The following is a 16,444-nucleotide window of genomic DNA, read 5'->3' on the forward strand; positions in this document are numbered from 1 at the left end:
AGCAAAACTTCTCCAAACTAAGGGGCAACCAGTGCTTGTAGTTTGAGTCTGCAGCTGCAGCCTAGCAGGTACATGCCTGTCTTAGGTTTAACGCGGCTCATGAAGGTGATTTTGCAGGTACAGAGAGGGTGAAGAGCTGAGAACATAATATGGCCTCCCCATCATCCCTATTGCTATTAGCTAGATTAGGGCAACCTCAGGCAGATTCACCTTACACCAGTAGTTACCAGCAGTGACTGCAGTAGGGACTTTTTGAGCACTGTCTCTCCTACAGTACTGCTTCCTTTGGTCTGGGCACTATATTTCCTTGACAAACATTGCATGGGCAAATCCTAAAGCTGGGATTTCTCATCCTACCCTAGCAGCCTCCTTAAAGTTTACTAACTAATCCCTGCTTCTGCCTTCTCCAGGTATTCCTAAACACAGCAGAGAATAAGCTAAGAAACACTGAAGGCACAGAAGTACTTCCATATAATAATAATTTAGACACCTAATGGTGTCTAGCAGCATTGGTGGCCCAGAACTGTTAATACTTCCTGCAGATGAACGCATGTGCAGGAGATGCTAGGTGGGCCTCCAGATGAAAGCCTCCTGTGGACACAAGGGTGGCAACCATATATGCACAGGAAGGGACAATGCCTCCAGCCCACCTGTCCTCTCCCTCCCTACAGAGTGGAGACAGAGTAGCCACAGCTCTTATTTATGAGCAGGGGAAGAGGCATTCAGTGTTCAGCTGGTCACCATCTCACCTGGGAAAAAAGCACTGGCTGGACCAAGGGGTTCAGTCCCGAAGGGTTGAATCAGCACAAGGCCTCATGTTCAGCTACACTGAAAAAACACCTACTTCAAGGCAAAGTCACAAAGAAACCTCATCCATGCCCTCATTTTATTGGGCAGTATATCAGCAGTCTGTAATGCCTTTCACACCCCACAATCACTTGAATGCAATTAATGCAGTTTAAGTAACTGCACATAAATTACACATTTTTTAATTGAATACATGAGTGTGTCAGAAATTTAAGGTCATTTGATGGACAAGGCTGGTGAAATCCTTCCTTACGCCCAGGCTGGGTGTAGGGTAGCAAATCTCCGAGGTACGTGTTTAAACTCCACTCCCTGTGTTGATCAACAAAATACAAGGTCAGGCAATTAGTGTTTGTGGTAGCAGCAGATAGAGAGCTTAGAGGACTTCCCAGATCCTCCCTGGCCTTACTTCTTCCCTGTCGTACAAGTACACTTACTAATCAGGAAGAAAAGCCTAAGCCATTCTAATCCATATTTTCATGCTTGTCTTTTCCAGCCACTTCCACATCTACAACTGGGACAAGTCATCTCACGAAATGTGACATAAAGCAGAAGGCCTTCTGTGTAAATGGGGGAGAGTGTTACATGGTTAAAGACCTCCCAAACCCCCCAAGATACTTGTGCAGGTAAGAAATCCTATTTGCTTATTTTGGTGGAGCCACCAAGTTCCATAAATGCTTTTTCTTTAAAGGAGCACCTGAACAATTTATTCTCCAGTACTTGTGGCATTAGATACTTCTTCATTTTTTAAGTATGTGGATCTGAAAATAATCTACCAAGAATGACCTCTGTGTTCCATATATGAGGTATAACAGAAGCTAACCGGGAAATCCTCCCTCATGATAATGGCACAACAATCCCCATTGATGTTTACATGGCATGAAGTAACACAACTTGAGCCTTATATCAGAAATGATGAAACAGATAGTGTAAACTAAATACACTGCAAATAGCAAAAAAAGTTGTGTGGATAACTGCATTGGATAAGTACCATTTATACAGATCAAAATGGTTATTTTTATTGTCTGCAGGAGTAACAGAACACTTTCTGATGAGACTGGATTCACAACGGGAGTTTTTGCTGTTGTGTTTAATTGCATAAAAAAACAATTAATCATCTTGATTCAAGAAGTCATATGAGTTTAATTTTAAGGGTGTGCTTGTGCACCTTTCTCAAGTCCTGACCTGTGCTATATCGGGCTCTTGTGATAGTCCATTATGTTGTTGAACATCCATGAAGAGCTGCAGCACTGGAGTTCAGCTCCTGCCTGGTGGCATATCGTGTAGCATTTACCTCTGGAGCTGAACTAGTCATAGTAACTTACTGCATCTCTCTGGCTTGAGAGGGAACTCAGCATTTAAACCCCAGGAAACATCTTTGGCACCTAGCAGGACTGAGCGTAAGGGGAGCACTTTCGTGAGGATGTCACTGGTTTTTAGACAGACAAGAGACAGTGGACAATAAAGATTGTCATCTGCTGTAGCTGCATAGATTTTCAGTCTTCTAGGACTAAAAATCAACCAACACTAATTGTAAAGATGACTCAGATGGGTGATTTAGGTGACGGTCTGTGGTGCTTTCATTAGGCCAGGAAGGCATAGGCTGCTTGTCTCTGTTGTTAATTAAAAGAAAAGGGAAAAAACACCCCAAAAAAACACACAAACATCAAACCCCACAATGTTCTGCTTTACTTCTGAGTTTTCTTTTTTTGTAGAAGGATGATACCTGCACTTTGTGAGCTTTTTTTTTCCACAGATTGCTCCGTTGCAAAAAGTGATGAATATTTCATTAATTTTAGAATCATTTTTAGCTAAAGTGAATATGGAATAGTTACTGGCTCCGGTGGGCTGGATTCTTTTTTTTTTTTTTTTTTTTTTGAGAGAGAGCAAGAGAGAAAGATTTGTTTTAAATTTACAAGACTGTTGTAAACCAGCAGTACAAGATAAGCAGTTTGCTGTAACTCTCCAGGGCATGTACAAGAGCCTACCTGCCTGTTTCAACTTCCTGTCCAAACACAGCTCAGACAACTCCAGGGCAGCAGAGCTGAGCATCTAGCAGAATTGCTAATAGTTATCATTGTCTTGACAGTTTCAGAGGTATCCTGTTTTCCCTGGTACAGGGACTTTTTTTTTTTAATTCTGAGATCTGACGACATTTGTTCTTTGATGTTATAGATTGGCTAATTTTTTTAATTAAATGACTTGGAGACACTTGAATGGAGAGGAGATTTTTTTTTTTTCCCTCATGTAGACAAGAAATAACCTTTAATTCTAGGGCTGGAGTTGAAAGAAAAGGCAGTTCCCAAATTTGGCAGATGTGCCTCTCTCTGGGTGGCCCAAGACCTATTTGGAAAAAGCATCAGAGCTGTAACATCTGAGAGGGTGAATCTCATTTTCAGTAAGGCAGTGGAAAAAGATTCTTATCCTGAGAACAGTCAGGGCCACCGCTATTTTGTAGGGCCTTTCACTATGCCCTCTAATACTTGCCAGATTTGAAACTATGTTCTGTAGCAAAAGAGGATGCAATACAGGCACATAAGAATAAATTTGTGAGTACTTGAAAGTGCCTCTACTGGGAAACTGAAAAGATACAGTATGGTTCTCTTCTTGTTTCATTAAAAATACAGATGTCTACTTTTAATTCGAGTATTCCAGTGTTAACTAAAATAAGTATCTAACCAGTACATGTTGCCTCCATTGTTCTGAGAAAATAAATCTTCCCCCAGAACATGCCTGTGGAAACAGAATGCTTGAAATATGGTACTTGCTCTTCATATTTCTCTCTTAGTAGCAGGTTCACATTTTTCCATATGGTCCATCTGTTGGGAGCAAAAACAAAATTTCTAAATCATGAGCCATATAATTCTAAATTGGTTTTATCCCTAATCAAAAAAAATGTGACTCAGATTCACAACAACCATGGAATTTTCCAAGTGATATCTCTGATTTTGTAAACCCTTATTCTGTTTTTTAAAAAAGGAGCTCCTAAATCCACTTTCTGTTAAAATCTAGCTCTATATTTAAAAAAATAAACCAAAACCAAAAACAACAACAACAACAAAAAACCCCACACCACACGCAAAAAACTAACCGTGTTTTGTAAAATGTACAGCATAATGATCCAGACTGGATCAGATCTTGCTCTCACGGATGCTGGTGTGAACCTTGAGAAAATTCCCCGCTTTCAAGACATAAACATGTAAAACACTCAAGAGATGTGTGAAAACTGAATAATGGATTGTACAGCTACATCTATGGTAGCGTGTGTGTTCCCTGCATGTATTTTAATTGTGGCACCAGACTGAACAAAACAATCTCTTACTGTGAAAAAGGAAGCTTTGAGACTACCTAAATAAACTAATATACAAATTTTTCAAAAGTTTCATAGGAACAGGAGTCACATTTTTAAAACATCATAGACTTTGGAAGCATAGACATTACTGGCGTCCTATGAGACTGATGTTCCTGAGTCATTTCTGTTCAGTTGGAAATGTGTCGCCAAGTTCACTAAAGACAAAAAAATCAGATAGCTTCTTCAATAAATACAAAATTAAGAAGAGAATTCCTAGCATTTGCTTCTTACTTGAAGAAAAATCTATATGAATATAATATGTGTTACGCTTTTAGAGTGTTCCTTTGAAGTATCCAACCGTGACGGCCTTGCTGTTCTGACTGATTCCTTACTCACAGAGATCATCTTTTGTAGTGATTTTGCTGTTACTGAGGAAATGAATTTATGTCTGAATTTCACTGTATGAAAATAATGCTCCTTTCTAGCAGAAGGATGCTACTTCTTTTCTTAACAGTAAGAAAGTGAATTACATGAATTATTTAATGGTATAGCCAGTTCCTATAGCTGCCTTCATGTAACACCCTTGGTAGAACAGAATTGACAGAAGGTTCTTGAAAACAGCAAGAAGAGAAAATTTGTTTCAGTGATGCTAGCAAAAGTTCCAGAGACATTCAACAGGCAGGATGGAAATACTAGTTCTGACTTAGGATATGAAATAGCCTACTAAATATGGAAGTGTACAGTACTTCCCATGAAAAAAAGCATTCTCCCACAATGGATTTGCTTATAGGCAATGGATAAAATGGAAGTGTGGAGTCCTGATCCATTCAGCCATTCCTCTCTTGCTGAAAAACACTGTTTGATGATATATGTTCGATGTTCTGAGACGTGCCTTCTGAACGCATGCACATACTGCTCTTTGCAACTACTGTAGAGGAAAAAAGCAATTATTTTAGTATATGTGGCTTAGCGTTGTGGTTTTACCCAGTTAATACAATAAATAAATAGTCCAAGTAGCCTTTTTCTTAGGCAGAAAGGAAATCATAGGGCTCTTGTGCACAGCTGTCTACTTGTGTAAGGCATCTCTGTTGCCCCCAGTTGCTTGACTCCAGGTTTTGCTAGTATGGTAAAAGAAAATGGTACATGGGTAATGAACTAGAAAAGAAAGACACAACAAGAAATAAACTGAGTAGGGCAAGGTGTTTTGGAAACAACACCATTGCAATCTGTTTGTAAAAACACAGTCTGCAGTAAACAACCTCCCAAACAGCACTGGAAATGGTGCTGCACTGCACATCACAATGCGTTTAGCATTCATGCATACTCATAAACAGAGAGGCTTATGTCTCTCATCTCTGCTGGCCCACCCTGGACCCATTCTCCCTTGCAGATGCTGCAGTCCATTTGCTTACAAGGGTTTCAGAGTGAGTATAAACACACCTGAACTGTTTTCAGCACCATCTCAACAGGGCTGATCCTGCTTGGCCTGGAAGCAATTTCAGAATTGTCTGCATGAGTGCACCAGGGGTCAAGCTGTTCTCGTCACCTCCACAACTGCACCAACATGTGAAAACAAGCACAGGCAGAGGAAGCGACCACCACAGGCCAGTGGCAGGAGCAAAGCCTAAGACTTTTAATCAGCAGCATGTTCTTTGGGGTTCTGTAGGGTTGAGCCTGACGAATGAGATGCAGAGGTCCCTGTGAAATGAAAGCCAATGCCAGTATGAACACCAGCTTTCCAGGGATGGGTATATAACAAGATCATCATAGTGCAGAATAAAACTGAAATCACAGGGGTAAAACATTTTTACTCTCATTCCGTAACACAGGTCAAAATGCCTTTTATCAAAGATGCAAAAAGTCTTCTCTCATGCCCAGCAATATCACCTTTTCATGACAGAGTTATCCTTGTTGCAATTTTCTCAGCTGACTATATTTGTGAAGACTGAGGTCTCTCCACATTGGGTACTTATCAGAAGATGTGACTTGGCTCTGAAGAACATAAACTCCCTTCCTTGATAAACAAATACATCATTACAGCAAATGAGCTCCAAAGACTCACCTGCAGATCCTCAAAAACATACCTTTGTTAGACAAAAACATTCCTGTGTGGTTCATTTGAACAAGATAGTAGTGTTTATGCCTGACAGTGGTACTCTGCCAAAGTGCTTTTCTGGAAGTTCCACTTGCACAAGGGCAGCATCCCTGACCCTTAGGGCTAGAGGCAATTGTGGAACAGTAGAATTTTAAAAATCAGGATGGACAGAAGAGCTGTAGCTGGAGGATTGTTCCAAACAACTTGCATTTGCAAAGGAGAAAGCTCTTTTGCCAGTGGTGACTAAATGATGAAGCAGTTTGAAAAAGAGGCGAGCACCAGACTGGCAGCAGGAGAGGAAGAGGGGGAGATTCTTGCACCATGGCAAACTCATGGAGAGCACCAGAAAGAGAAGCAGTGCAAGTAAGCTGCATTCAAGGAATAGGAATACCAGGTAATTTTGGGTTACACACTGAGTAGAGTGGACAGAAGAAGGAGAAGGAAAGAATATCGAAATCTATAGATGTTTAGTGTGGTGGACAGTCATTCACACTTAACGTTTGAAGAACACGAGTTTGCATTGCTATGATGATATTTTGGGAGCAAACACCTGAGTTCTGCCTCAAAATTGTGACTAAAAGTGAAGGAAGAATTGACAGCCAGTAGAAGAAAATGCAGACAAGGCATGGAAGATAAATTCCTTCACTATAACCAAGAGGAAAGCTGCACTGAAATTTTCTGCAGAAGAGGTTGTGAACTGAAAGGGAGGACAGCTGTGGGGATTCAAATTTTGAGAGTACCTCTGCCCTCTCATCTTACTTATTGACTGGACTGACCATTTTTCCATTTGTCAGCCATGTTAAATATACTGCCTGCCTTTGGATTTGAGTTTGTCTTCTCACTTTTTGAGGTTTTTTTTTTTACTTTCTGTGATTGTTCTTTTAACTATTGCCCTTCAAAGGAAATTACTGGACAGCACAACATTCCATTACAGAAATAGGGAAATCATCATATTTTCATAGATTTTATGTGACTGATGAAAGCAAAAGTATAAATTGCTGTTACATACTGCATTGCAAATTAAAAAAACTCAATCTGGTCCCTTCATGAGGTGGAATGAGCAATGAGCTGATACACATTTTTGCTAGTCCTGATTCTTCCTTCCTTTTCAAAACGGACAAACAAAAAGACTTCCTAGATCTTTTCTGTGGTGGATTTTTGCTGTAAATTTTGCAAAGTGTTATCTTCTGGAAACGTATACTTTCTTGCCCCTTTTCTGATCATTTTGCACTAGCACCTAACCAGGAGGTCACTTAATGCACTCCCATCTCCGTAGGCGAGCAGATGTCAGTCTGTTAGTGCAGTGGTTTTGGTGTACTATTGCTTACCACATTTTTGCCCTTTAGGTGCCAACCTGGATTCACTGGAGCAAGATGTACTGAAACTCTGCCCATGAAAATCCAAAACCAAGAAAGTATGTTAAAATAATCTGAACTTTGCTTTCTTCCCCAACTACAGCAACAAAATCAATAGTACTTGGTGTTTTCACAGTTCAGCTGGAACCGGCCTCTTTACATACTAATTTATGACCTGATTCTCTAAAGTAAAATCTGTACACCATGGCATTATTGACCTCCAAAATGTTTCTCATTTGTGTGATTTTTGATCTTTCCATCCGTTCACAGATGCATTTGTATTGCACACACTGGCAGCTTTCTTGTTTGGGAGACTGCTATAAAGTGCAACCTTAAAAGAGCAGACTCACGGAGATGAGTGATTTACAGATCTTGTGTCCTTGCTGCCTTGTGGAAAGTGCATCCTAAAAGCAATTTTGGAATTTGGAATGGTGGATTTCTTTCTGACATCTTGAAACACACTTTGATCTGGATTGGTTTGGGTTTGTCTGGTTTTTCACGGGGGGAATTTCTTCATTCACACAGAGCAAATGAGTTGCTCCCAGCATCTTGAGCCATTTTGACATGCTAAACCGAGATTCAGTTTCTGAAAGTGAACTCACCAAGTCATATCAGTTCACACTGAAGGAGCTTCTTTCTTAGCATATATTCACCTCTTCTCTTTTCTCTGTTTTTTCTCTACCATTTTTTTTGTTTGTTTTTCCTCTCAGGTGCCCAAATGAATTTACTGGTGATCGCTGCCAAAACTACGTAATGGCCAGCTTCTACAGTACGTCCACTACCTTTCTGTCTGTGCCGCAGTAGAAGCATGCTCAGTCGGTGCTGCTTTCTTGTTGCTGCATCTTTCCTCCAACTTTTTTTTTTTTTTTAAATCTCTAACTAGATTTGGTGCCTAAGGCCTAATATTGATTGACTCTGCCTGTTGCATGAAAATAACAAAAAGCAATTGTAATACTCTCCTGGATTGTTTGTCATTGAGGTTATGGGGAAATGCAAGACTTAGGAACGCTGTGAAATTAACACTGAATGGTGTGATACAGACTCCCCACTGACATCAAGCAGTAACAGTGCAAAAATTTTGAAAGTCTCACGTTTTATTTGCCACAAAAAGCTTATGAGTCTCTATACAGGACAGTACTCCCCCACAAAGGGACAGGTAGTTAATCCTCTACTTGGATATGAGATTTGTATTTGGACCTACAAGTTAAAGGTAATTAACTGATGTGCTTACATTGTTTTTAATAAGCACATGCCAACAGGATCAAAGTGTTCTTCCTCTTCATTGTCCAAGTTTCAGAGGAAAGAGCACGGAAATAAAAAGAAAAGGGGGAGAGATGACATAAACAATGGGGTCTGATGTATTTATTTGTGGGTATCAGCTGCAAGAGATTGAGTATTTCAGAGCCAGGTTAATTGGCCTAAGAAATGTACCAGACACACACACACACACACATATACACACAGAGTACTCAGTGTCAGACTACTGGTTAAATCAGCACTGCAGTCACATATCTCATAAGCTTTCCCATGGAAGGACTGGTTAATCATTATTACTTGTCAGGGAGGAAACAGAAAGTAGACTGAATATTTATTTTCTCTCATTGGCTATAGCAAAGTCAAAGGTAACACAAGAAAATTGCTAAGATCTTACATTTTAATGCATGTGTACTATTCATAATTAATTGTTGCTGGCATCAGAATGCACTGTGATCTAAGAGTAATATTATAGGATGTTTTTTTGATGTATTACTTGCCAGCACAGAAAGATTTCAGAGAATATAGGCTAGCTTAATTTAATTTCCATTAGTATATAGTATATAGGACAAAAAGCTGTTAGCATGTGCTGGACATATTGGAGCCTGAAGAGGTGCATAGGTTTTCTCTTATACTGATGGATGAAAAATGTCCATACATAATTCATACTGCCCATCACGGAAGCTACCCATGTAAATCCCAAGGGTGTTGACTGGAGACCAGACCTTCCAGCATTCAAGTGTGTATTTTATGCCCTGTTTTAAAAGCTTTATTAGTGTGAGTTATCTTTAAAATGCCTCTGGTAACAAAGGATTTGAAAATTTTTATGCTGTTACAATGTTTAAATTTACCAAATGTTAGATTTAAATGGCTTTTTCTGTGTATTGTGGTGAAAAGTGCAGTTAAGTTTTTCTGATTTTAGAAGGATAATTTAAAAGGAGATGGTGTAAAAATGTAAGACCCATTGTTTGCTGCTGAATTTACCCTGAAAACTATGGAAGAATTGTATGTTGATCACAAATTAATTTTCCTACCCAGGGGAAAAAATATATATATATTTAGGTGGGTTTTCCTTCATTAGTTTTTCAGTTTCCCAACTTCGGTTGGGATTTTAAAGGAATCTTTGAGCAACAGACATCAGGCTGAGATTTTCTGAAGTTGCCTCCATGGAAAAGGCATAGATGCCCTTGCCTTGCTAGAAGAGTTATGCTCGGCTGTAAGTACTTAAGCTAGTCCAGCCCTCCTCTCCTTGAAATGCACTGGCAGGAGAACACACCATCTCCCTCAGGCTGCTCTGAGAGCCCCAGGCAATGGCTATGAGAACTCTGGCACTCCTGCCTACCCTGCATCTGCAGTATAAAGTCGGGTTTCTTAAATTGCTGTAAATCTTAAAATCACTTTTGAAAAGGGTCCAGTGAGGGTTCATTTGTATTTAACAGAAAAATCAATGAAGAAGCATTTATATGACTTTTTAGTATTACACCCAAAGCAGACCAGAGCATACAATTAAAAAGGGGACTTAGAATGAGATTTATTTTCAGGCAGATGTTGCATGTGGTGCTTAAAGCCAAGCTTATGTTTTGCACCAAATGTCACGGGTGATTAACTTAGCTCTGTAGATGCAGATTTTGCAAAGTACAGTGCAAATCTGGACATTAAACAATGTAAATGCCAGTAGGAATCAAAAGCATACATGTGAACTACACAGTGCTGTCTCATTTTACTTGCTTTCAGAAGGGTCTTTCTTCATTTGGAAAGAAAGGGTCAATGGGGTCTCATGCCCAGTGTGCCTACTGATGAGCTGTTACTATCTTAAGGCTCTGTATTTGGGTTTTGAAAGTTTCAGAAATCGGCCCTAGAGTTGGTATTTGTAAGAGTCCTGAAGTTACAAGCTTTGATGAAGGCCTTTTGCAAGATCAAAACAAGGCCTATGCTGAGCATTTTGGAAATCATTTTCCCAACAGAGGGACACTGACTTATCTTGTCAGGGTTTGGTTAGCCCTGGAGGATTCAGTTACCATGGTGCACTAGAAATAGGTTGAAAAGGGACATAGAAAATGAGATGGATCTCCATTTAAAGTTTTTCCACAGAAATGTCTTTCCTTTCTGCCAGTGGAAATGTGAGCATTTGGATATGAAAGAGACTAGTGGAAAGCACATGTTCAGGCTGACTGTCCCTTGACTTCCAGCTTTGCAAACACACCAAACCACAGGACAACTTGTTGTGGCTGAGGTGATGGCTGTTAGATTCCCCATGGCCACAGTCACCTCCAGCACTGCAGCTACACAGTTTTCCCCCTCCAGCTGGTGCTTAACACCCCTGCAGACTAAGGGAAACTAAAGAAAAAACTGTACTAGTTTTGCTCGTCTCTGAAGTCTGGCTGGCAGACCTTATGATGTCCTTTCCTTGAGCACAGCAGTCACAGCTGCTACCAGGTGTTTTCCCCAGTACCCTGGCTTTTTGCTGTGGCAGTTTTCACCTTGAGGCTCGTGGTCCACTGTTGGTCCATAAGACACCAGAAGGTGGTTCATAAAATGTTGCAAAAATACATCTGTTCCTTGCAGATGTATTTGCTGTATTTGAACATTCATACATTCACTCCTTTGAAGGCAAGGAAGCATGGTAAATGGAAGAAGATGAAAGTAATTAATTAACATTAAGTTTTAGCTAATTGTTATGTAGCAGTGCATGAGAACTGTTACAGGAACACTGTGCAGAATGATCCTTGGGATAAGGAACACTGGCAGAACCTCGGATTAACAGAAGGTTGAGGAAACTTCTCTAGAACATAATCACAGGTAAACTCTTAGTCCTCCCAAATCCCCCAGATGGGCCAAGGGCCCCACTCAAAGGGCCAATTCACCAGCCTGTTTCACTAGTTAACAGTGAAGTATTGTGAATGTAGAACAACTTGAGCGGCATGCTGTGAGCCATCTCAGGATGTGGTTCCTGCCTTCCTGAAGGCAAGTGTTTCAGCATGGGACACCAGTTTAAACTGTCCATTTCGGGTCTGACATTTGGTGAGCAAGAGGGACAGTATCAAGGAGGGCAGAGGGAAATTTCTGCTTACATGACAGCCCCTGCCTCATATTGTCAAGGTGAGCCTGGCTGAGAGATTAAAGGGGGAAAAAGCTGTGATATTCTAGAGGGATGACCAAAGCTGCTATTACTCTTTAAGAGCCTCAGTTTTTCAGTCTTTCCACATAAACCACAGGTCTTCAAAAGTCCATTTTTCTGCAATTCTGTTACCTCAGTATCTCTAAATTTCTATGTATTTCTTAAGTGGTCACATCCGTATAAGGGTACTAGACAATACTGGAATATACCTGGAATTTTCATTTTCTACCTAACTTGTACTATTTATGTGCTGAGACCAAGACTCCTAAGTGATACAAACAGATTTGAAAAATGTTATTGTCCATGTTTTGCTCAAGGTTAAAGAAGATGGTTTTTCACTATAAAGTGCTCAGTTAATGCTCATTAAATGCTAAAATTGCTATGACAGAATAATTAAAAAAAGGACATCTTCTATACATCTGAGACTCAAACCAGTTGTGGGATAACTCTTTTACAGGAGCCATAGGACTTAACATCCCAACCAAACCAGTTCAAAACTGGTTTTTCAGCCTGAGTACTACTGAAATGAACCAAGATTTAGGATCCAAAATGGATACTAAGCCTCATGAAGAGGCACAGCATCCCAACCCCTCAAGCAAAATTGGCCAACATGTAGGGTTCTGCTCTGTGATAGTTTGGGGGATTTTAGTTTGTTTTCAATTCAAATTACATGAAAAATAAACTTTTTTAGAATTCTTCATTACCCACAGAACACATTTCTAAGAAAACTAAACAGTGACTTAAGAAACATGGCACCTTGATGAAAGATGCATTCAGAGATGAAATTGGTCTCCCTGGACCTCTCTGCTGCATGTATGCTGCTGATCAAGATGGGTCCTTCCCTTGTTAAGTGCAAGGTCTCCACACAAACCTGCAATTGTGCTCACCCCTCACTCGACAGCACCATGTCCCCAGGCTACCCACCCACCTAACTCTATGTGATAGCCAGCCCAAAATCTTGGGTGCCCAGCAGCTGTGGCACACCACACATGAACACAGCATGCAGTCCTGGAGGACCTGTTCCAGCATTTCCAGGCATCATACTCTTGTTCTGTAGACCCTGTGGCTCAGCAGGCTACAGTATATCCAATGAGTTGTAGTTTTAAGTCACTTTTTGTAAAAAAACCTGCATCTGAAGCATTTTTTACTTCCAGTACTGCCCCTACAAAAATCACATCCAGCATGAAAACTGAGTTGTTAAAAATAATTAATTCTATTTCTTCTCAGAGCACCTGGACAAATATTCAATAGAAAACACAGTGTGCATAAAAAGTATGCAATGATATTAGGTTAAATAGGAAAAGATCAAAAAATAATTACCTGTTTATAGAATGAAAAGTGTTGGGATATTCTGCTTTCTTTTAATCAGGTCTAGGGAACATAGGTAGGAGTACCAAAGATAAATAAGAGCTACATGCCGTCTAGGTTTGAATAAGCAATGCATGTTTCTTCAGCATGTTTTCTTGTTAGGGCTTTGAGCCAGGATATATTCTCATTTTAAGTACCAACTTCTCATTTAATTATTTGAAATAGAAACTGCATGATATGAATGACTTAAAAATTAAATTACATCCAGGCTAGGCATCTTACCTGTAAGCAAGCATAAATACAGCAATGTATATGCATGGGCATGTAATTCATTTTATTGAAGACTTAACCAAGCTTTCTATGCAACTAATATATATCGTTAGCAGTGTTCACGTAGGCACGTAATACTGGCTTTTTAGAAAGAAACCTGGATGGATTCCAACTTACTTAACCCTTAAAACATTACTGATTGGCAGAAAAGAATTGACATTCCCCCTTTGTACAAAATACGTAAAAATCAATTTGGTCAGAAAATCAGGATTGGATTTAAATTTCACGGCACACAAGGACAAAGTGAGAGCTACCATGGTTATGGTTTTGGCCCCATGGGAGGGGTCTCCTAGGGCACCTGCTGGAGAGAAACTTGTGTTCTTCCTCACCCCTTGCTGCTGGAGCCTGGGGGTGCTAGTTTAGGCATGTAAACAGTGTCAGCCCCTGCACCCCAGGGTGTAATCCAGCTAGCCAGTGGGTGGTTCTACCGAGGCAGCACAGCCCAAAGGCAGGGGCAAAGAGACTGGCTCCTCATTTTCCAGAAACGAGAGCCCTGCTTAAGTCAGTTTGCAAAGCTGAGAAGGGCTCCTACTGCTAGGCAAGCAGTCCCAACCACCTCCAGGTTGCAACCCGCAAGAGCAAAGAGCCACATAGCAGGGACAGGAGCAGGGTGAGAATGGAGGGCAATGCACAACTTGTAAAGCATCCCTGTGCTCTCATGGTCCCTGTCTGAAAACAATCACCCATTTCACATGGCATCCTCAGGCCATAGTACTCTTCATCTCAGTAAGATCTTTAAAGGTTAGTGGTTCCTGCTGGTCCCCTGCACTGTGGCTGTTAAGATCCCCCATACATATTTTGCTGTGTAACCCTTGCAGAAGGTCCGGTCATGTAGCTTACAGAGGTGCACTTGAGCACTGCCCACGTAACCACATGCCCCTTTGTCCTGTTTCATGTGCAGACACAGAATAGACATAATTCTCATATGTGAATTGTTTTTGAGTACAGTGTATTGCTCTTTTCTGAAACTTTTTCCTTTTTCTTTCTTTTTTTTGTCAACTTTCTGCATTGGCAGAGCATCTTGGGATTGAATTTATGGGTATGGACCAATCATTCCTTTTAGCCTGCAGATTTTAAAGCCTGAGAGATAAATCTTTTTTTTTTTTTTCCTCCACCTCCCCTTTTCAATTCCTAACCAATTTCTTTATGCTTTAGAAGGGATCATACAGCTATAACAACAACCCTTGTTAAAATGTTAGCAGAGATCAGCTCACTAAAATAGTAATAGTGATAGGTTATTCCAGACCTAAGGAGTTCTAGGAATTACTGAACTAATTGTAACATAGTGTACATTCATTTTTTTCTGCTTTGTAATTTTGACTAGTTTTGACATTTGCTTTTGCTAGGTTTTTCTAGGGTTGCCAGATTTTGGAAACCACTGTAAGCATTAAGCAAAATTACCAACTAGTCAATAAAAAAAGATATGCTGTTATAGCCACTTAAAATTCTGCAAATTTACAGTTCTGAGCTCTGGTTTCAAAGTTATATGTCTAAACCTACAGCTAGGTATGTAAATCAGATGCATATACATATATGTAAATCATGGGCATATATACATTCATTTCTAGTTCTGTAAATTAGAAGTGAACTGAAAGTTGTTTAGGAGCTTAAGTAGAGGTTTACAACAAGACTCCAGATCCTGAGGTCAGCAAATATATTCAATATTTCTAATACCAAACTCATATTGGACCCAACCAAGAATATTGGCGGTGGGTACTATTTTTACATTTCAGCTTAAATATAGTAGAAATAGATCTTATAAGTCCTCTTCATTAATAGACTGTACTTCTCTGACTAGCATTAGTAATCAGGGTTACAAATAATGCATCTGTTGAATAGACTAACTTGGAATTCATGTCAGTTTTTGTTTGGAATCTCCTAAAACTGTTGGCAAATGAGAAGAACCAGTCAGTGATGCTTTTCACGCAGCTTTAGTTCATGTTCTTATTAAAAATTCCCCCGCAAATGTCACTAGCTTAAGCTGTGAACTGTGGAAAACCCATTACAAGTCCAAATTTTAAAAATCTCTCACAACCCAGTTTATTTTTATTATTATTATCACAAGATAATATTAATTCTTACTCAGAAGTATTAGACTGTAGTAGAAGATATATACCTACATTAACATATGAGGAATTAAATTAAAATCCTTTTAAAAAAAGGACTTGCAAATTTTGCTTTATATATGAAATTATGTCAGCAGAACCACCTTTTGGGATTAAATTCTTTAAAAAAACCTCAGATAACTGTAAGAAGAAAAACTTTCAAACAGAGCAAATTTAAGACATCTATATATATCATCAACTATGTATAAATTAGCGTGATGTGAAATTAATTGCATAGTGTGCATGTTTGAAAGGCTGCATATGGAGGGATTTAATATCTTGACTTAAGTTTCATGTTGATTTGATTTTCCTAGCATTCTGCAGAGGAAAAAAATGTATTCAAACAATTTTTAGTACTTAACTAAACTTTAAAGGCTAAAACTTTTTCTAAATTCTCCCTGCACATACCTTTCTCTATGGCTTTTTCCCCAAGGCTGCTATTAATATTTTTCAAGCCAGTTTGATGCACACTGCAAACACGATGCATGTCATTTGGCTGGGTGTCATTAACTGACTCTGTAAATGTTAACACTGGTCAGAGAGACAGGGCAGTTTTGGGGTGGGACCCAGCATAGCCACCATTGCCCTGCAGGAGTTCGATCACTGCTTTGCACATCTCTTCTAGCCTTAAACAGGGGGCTGAGGCTCGCCCTCAAGGCACCACACTGCCTGCATGGCCCACATCCTCACCCAGCCCAGCTGCCAGCATCCCCTGCCACCCACCTCGGCCCACAGGACACCCAGGTGTCCCCCAGTCAGCCCTTGTCGTCCCAGGCAGGTAGA

At 40.0% G+C, this 16,444-nt stretch overlaps 1 protein-coding gene across 1 annotated transcript in view; it reads left to right on the forward strand.

The window, feature by feature from the left end:
• Window positions 1-490: 490 nt before the first annotated feature.
• Window positions 491-16,444, forward strand: part of NRG1 (neuregulin 1) — a 29,807-nt gene continuing 13,853 nt past the window's right edge. Inside the window, exons 1-4 of the mRNA XM_010079923.1 lie at window positions 491-496; window positions 1,301-1,430; window positions 8,257-8,315; window positions 14,572-14,595. Of these exons, the coding sequence (XP_010078225.1) occupies window positions 1,390-1,430; window positions 8,257-8,315; window positions 14,572-14,595 (124 nt within the window). The 5' untranslated portion in view covers window positions 491-496; window positions 1,301-1,389. The remainder of the gene's footprint in view (window positions 497-1,300; window positions 1,431-8,256; window positions 8,316-14,571; window positions 14,596-16,444) is intronic.

The sequence above is a fragment of the Pterocles gutturalis genome, unplaced genomic scaffold, assembly GCF_000699245.1.
Source record: "Pterocles gutturalis isolate BGI_N339 unplaced genomic scaffold, ASM69924v1 scaffold35219, whole genome shotgun sequence".
In the NCBI taxonomy this organism is placed as follows: domain Eukaryota; kingdom Metazoa; phylum Chordata; class Aves; order Pterocliformes; family Pteroclidae; genus Pterocles; species Pterocles gutturalis.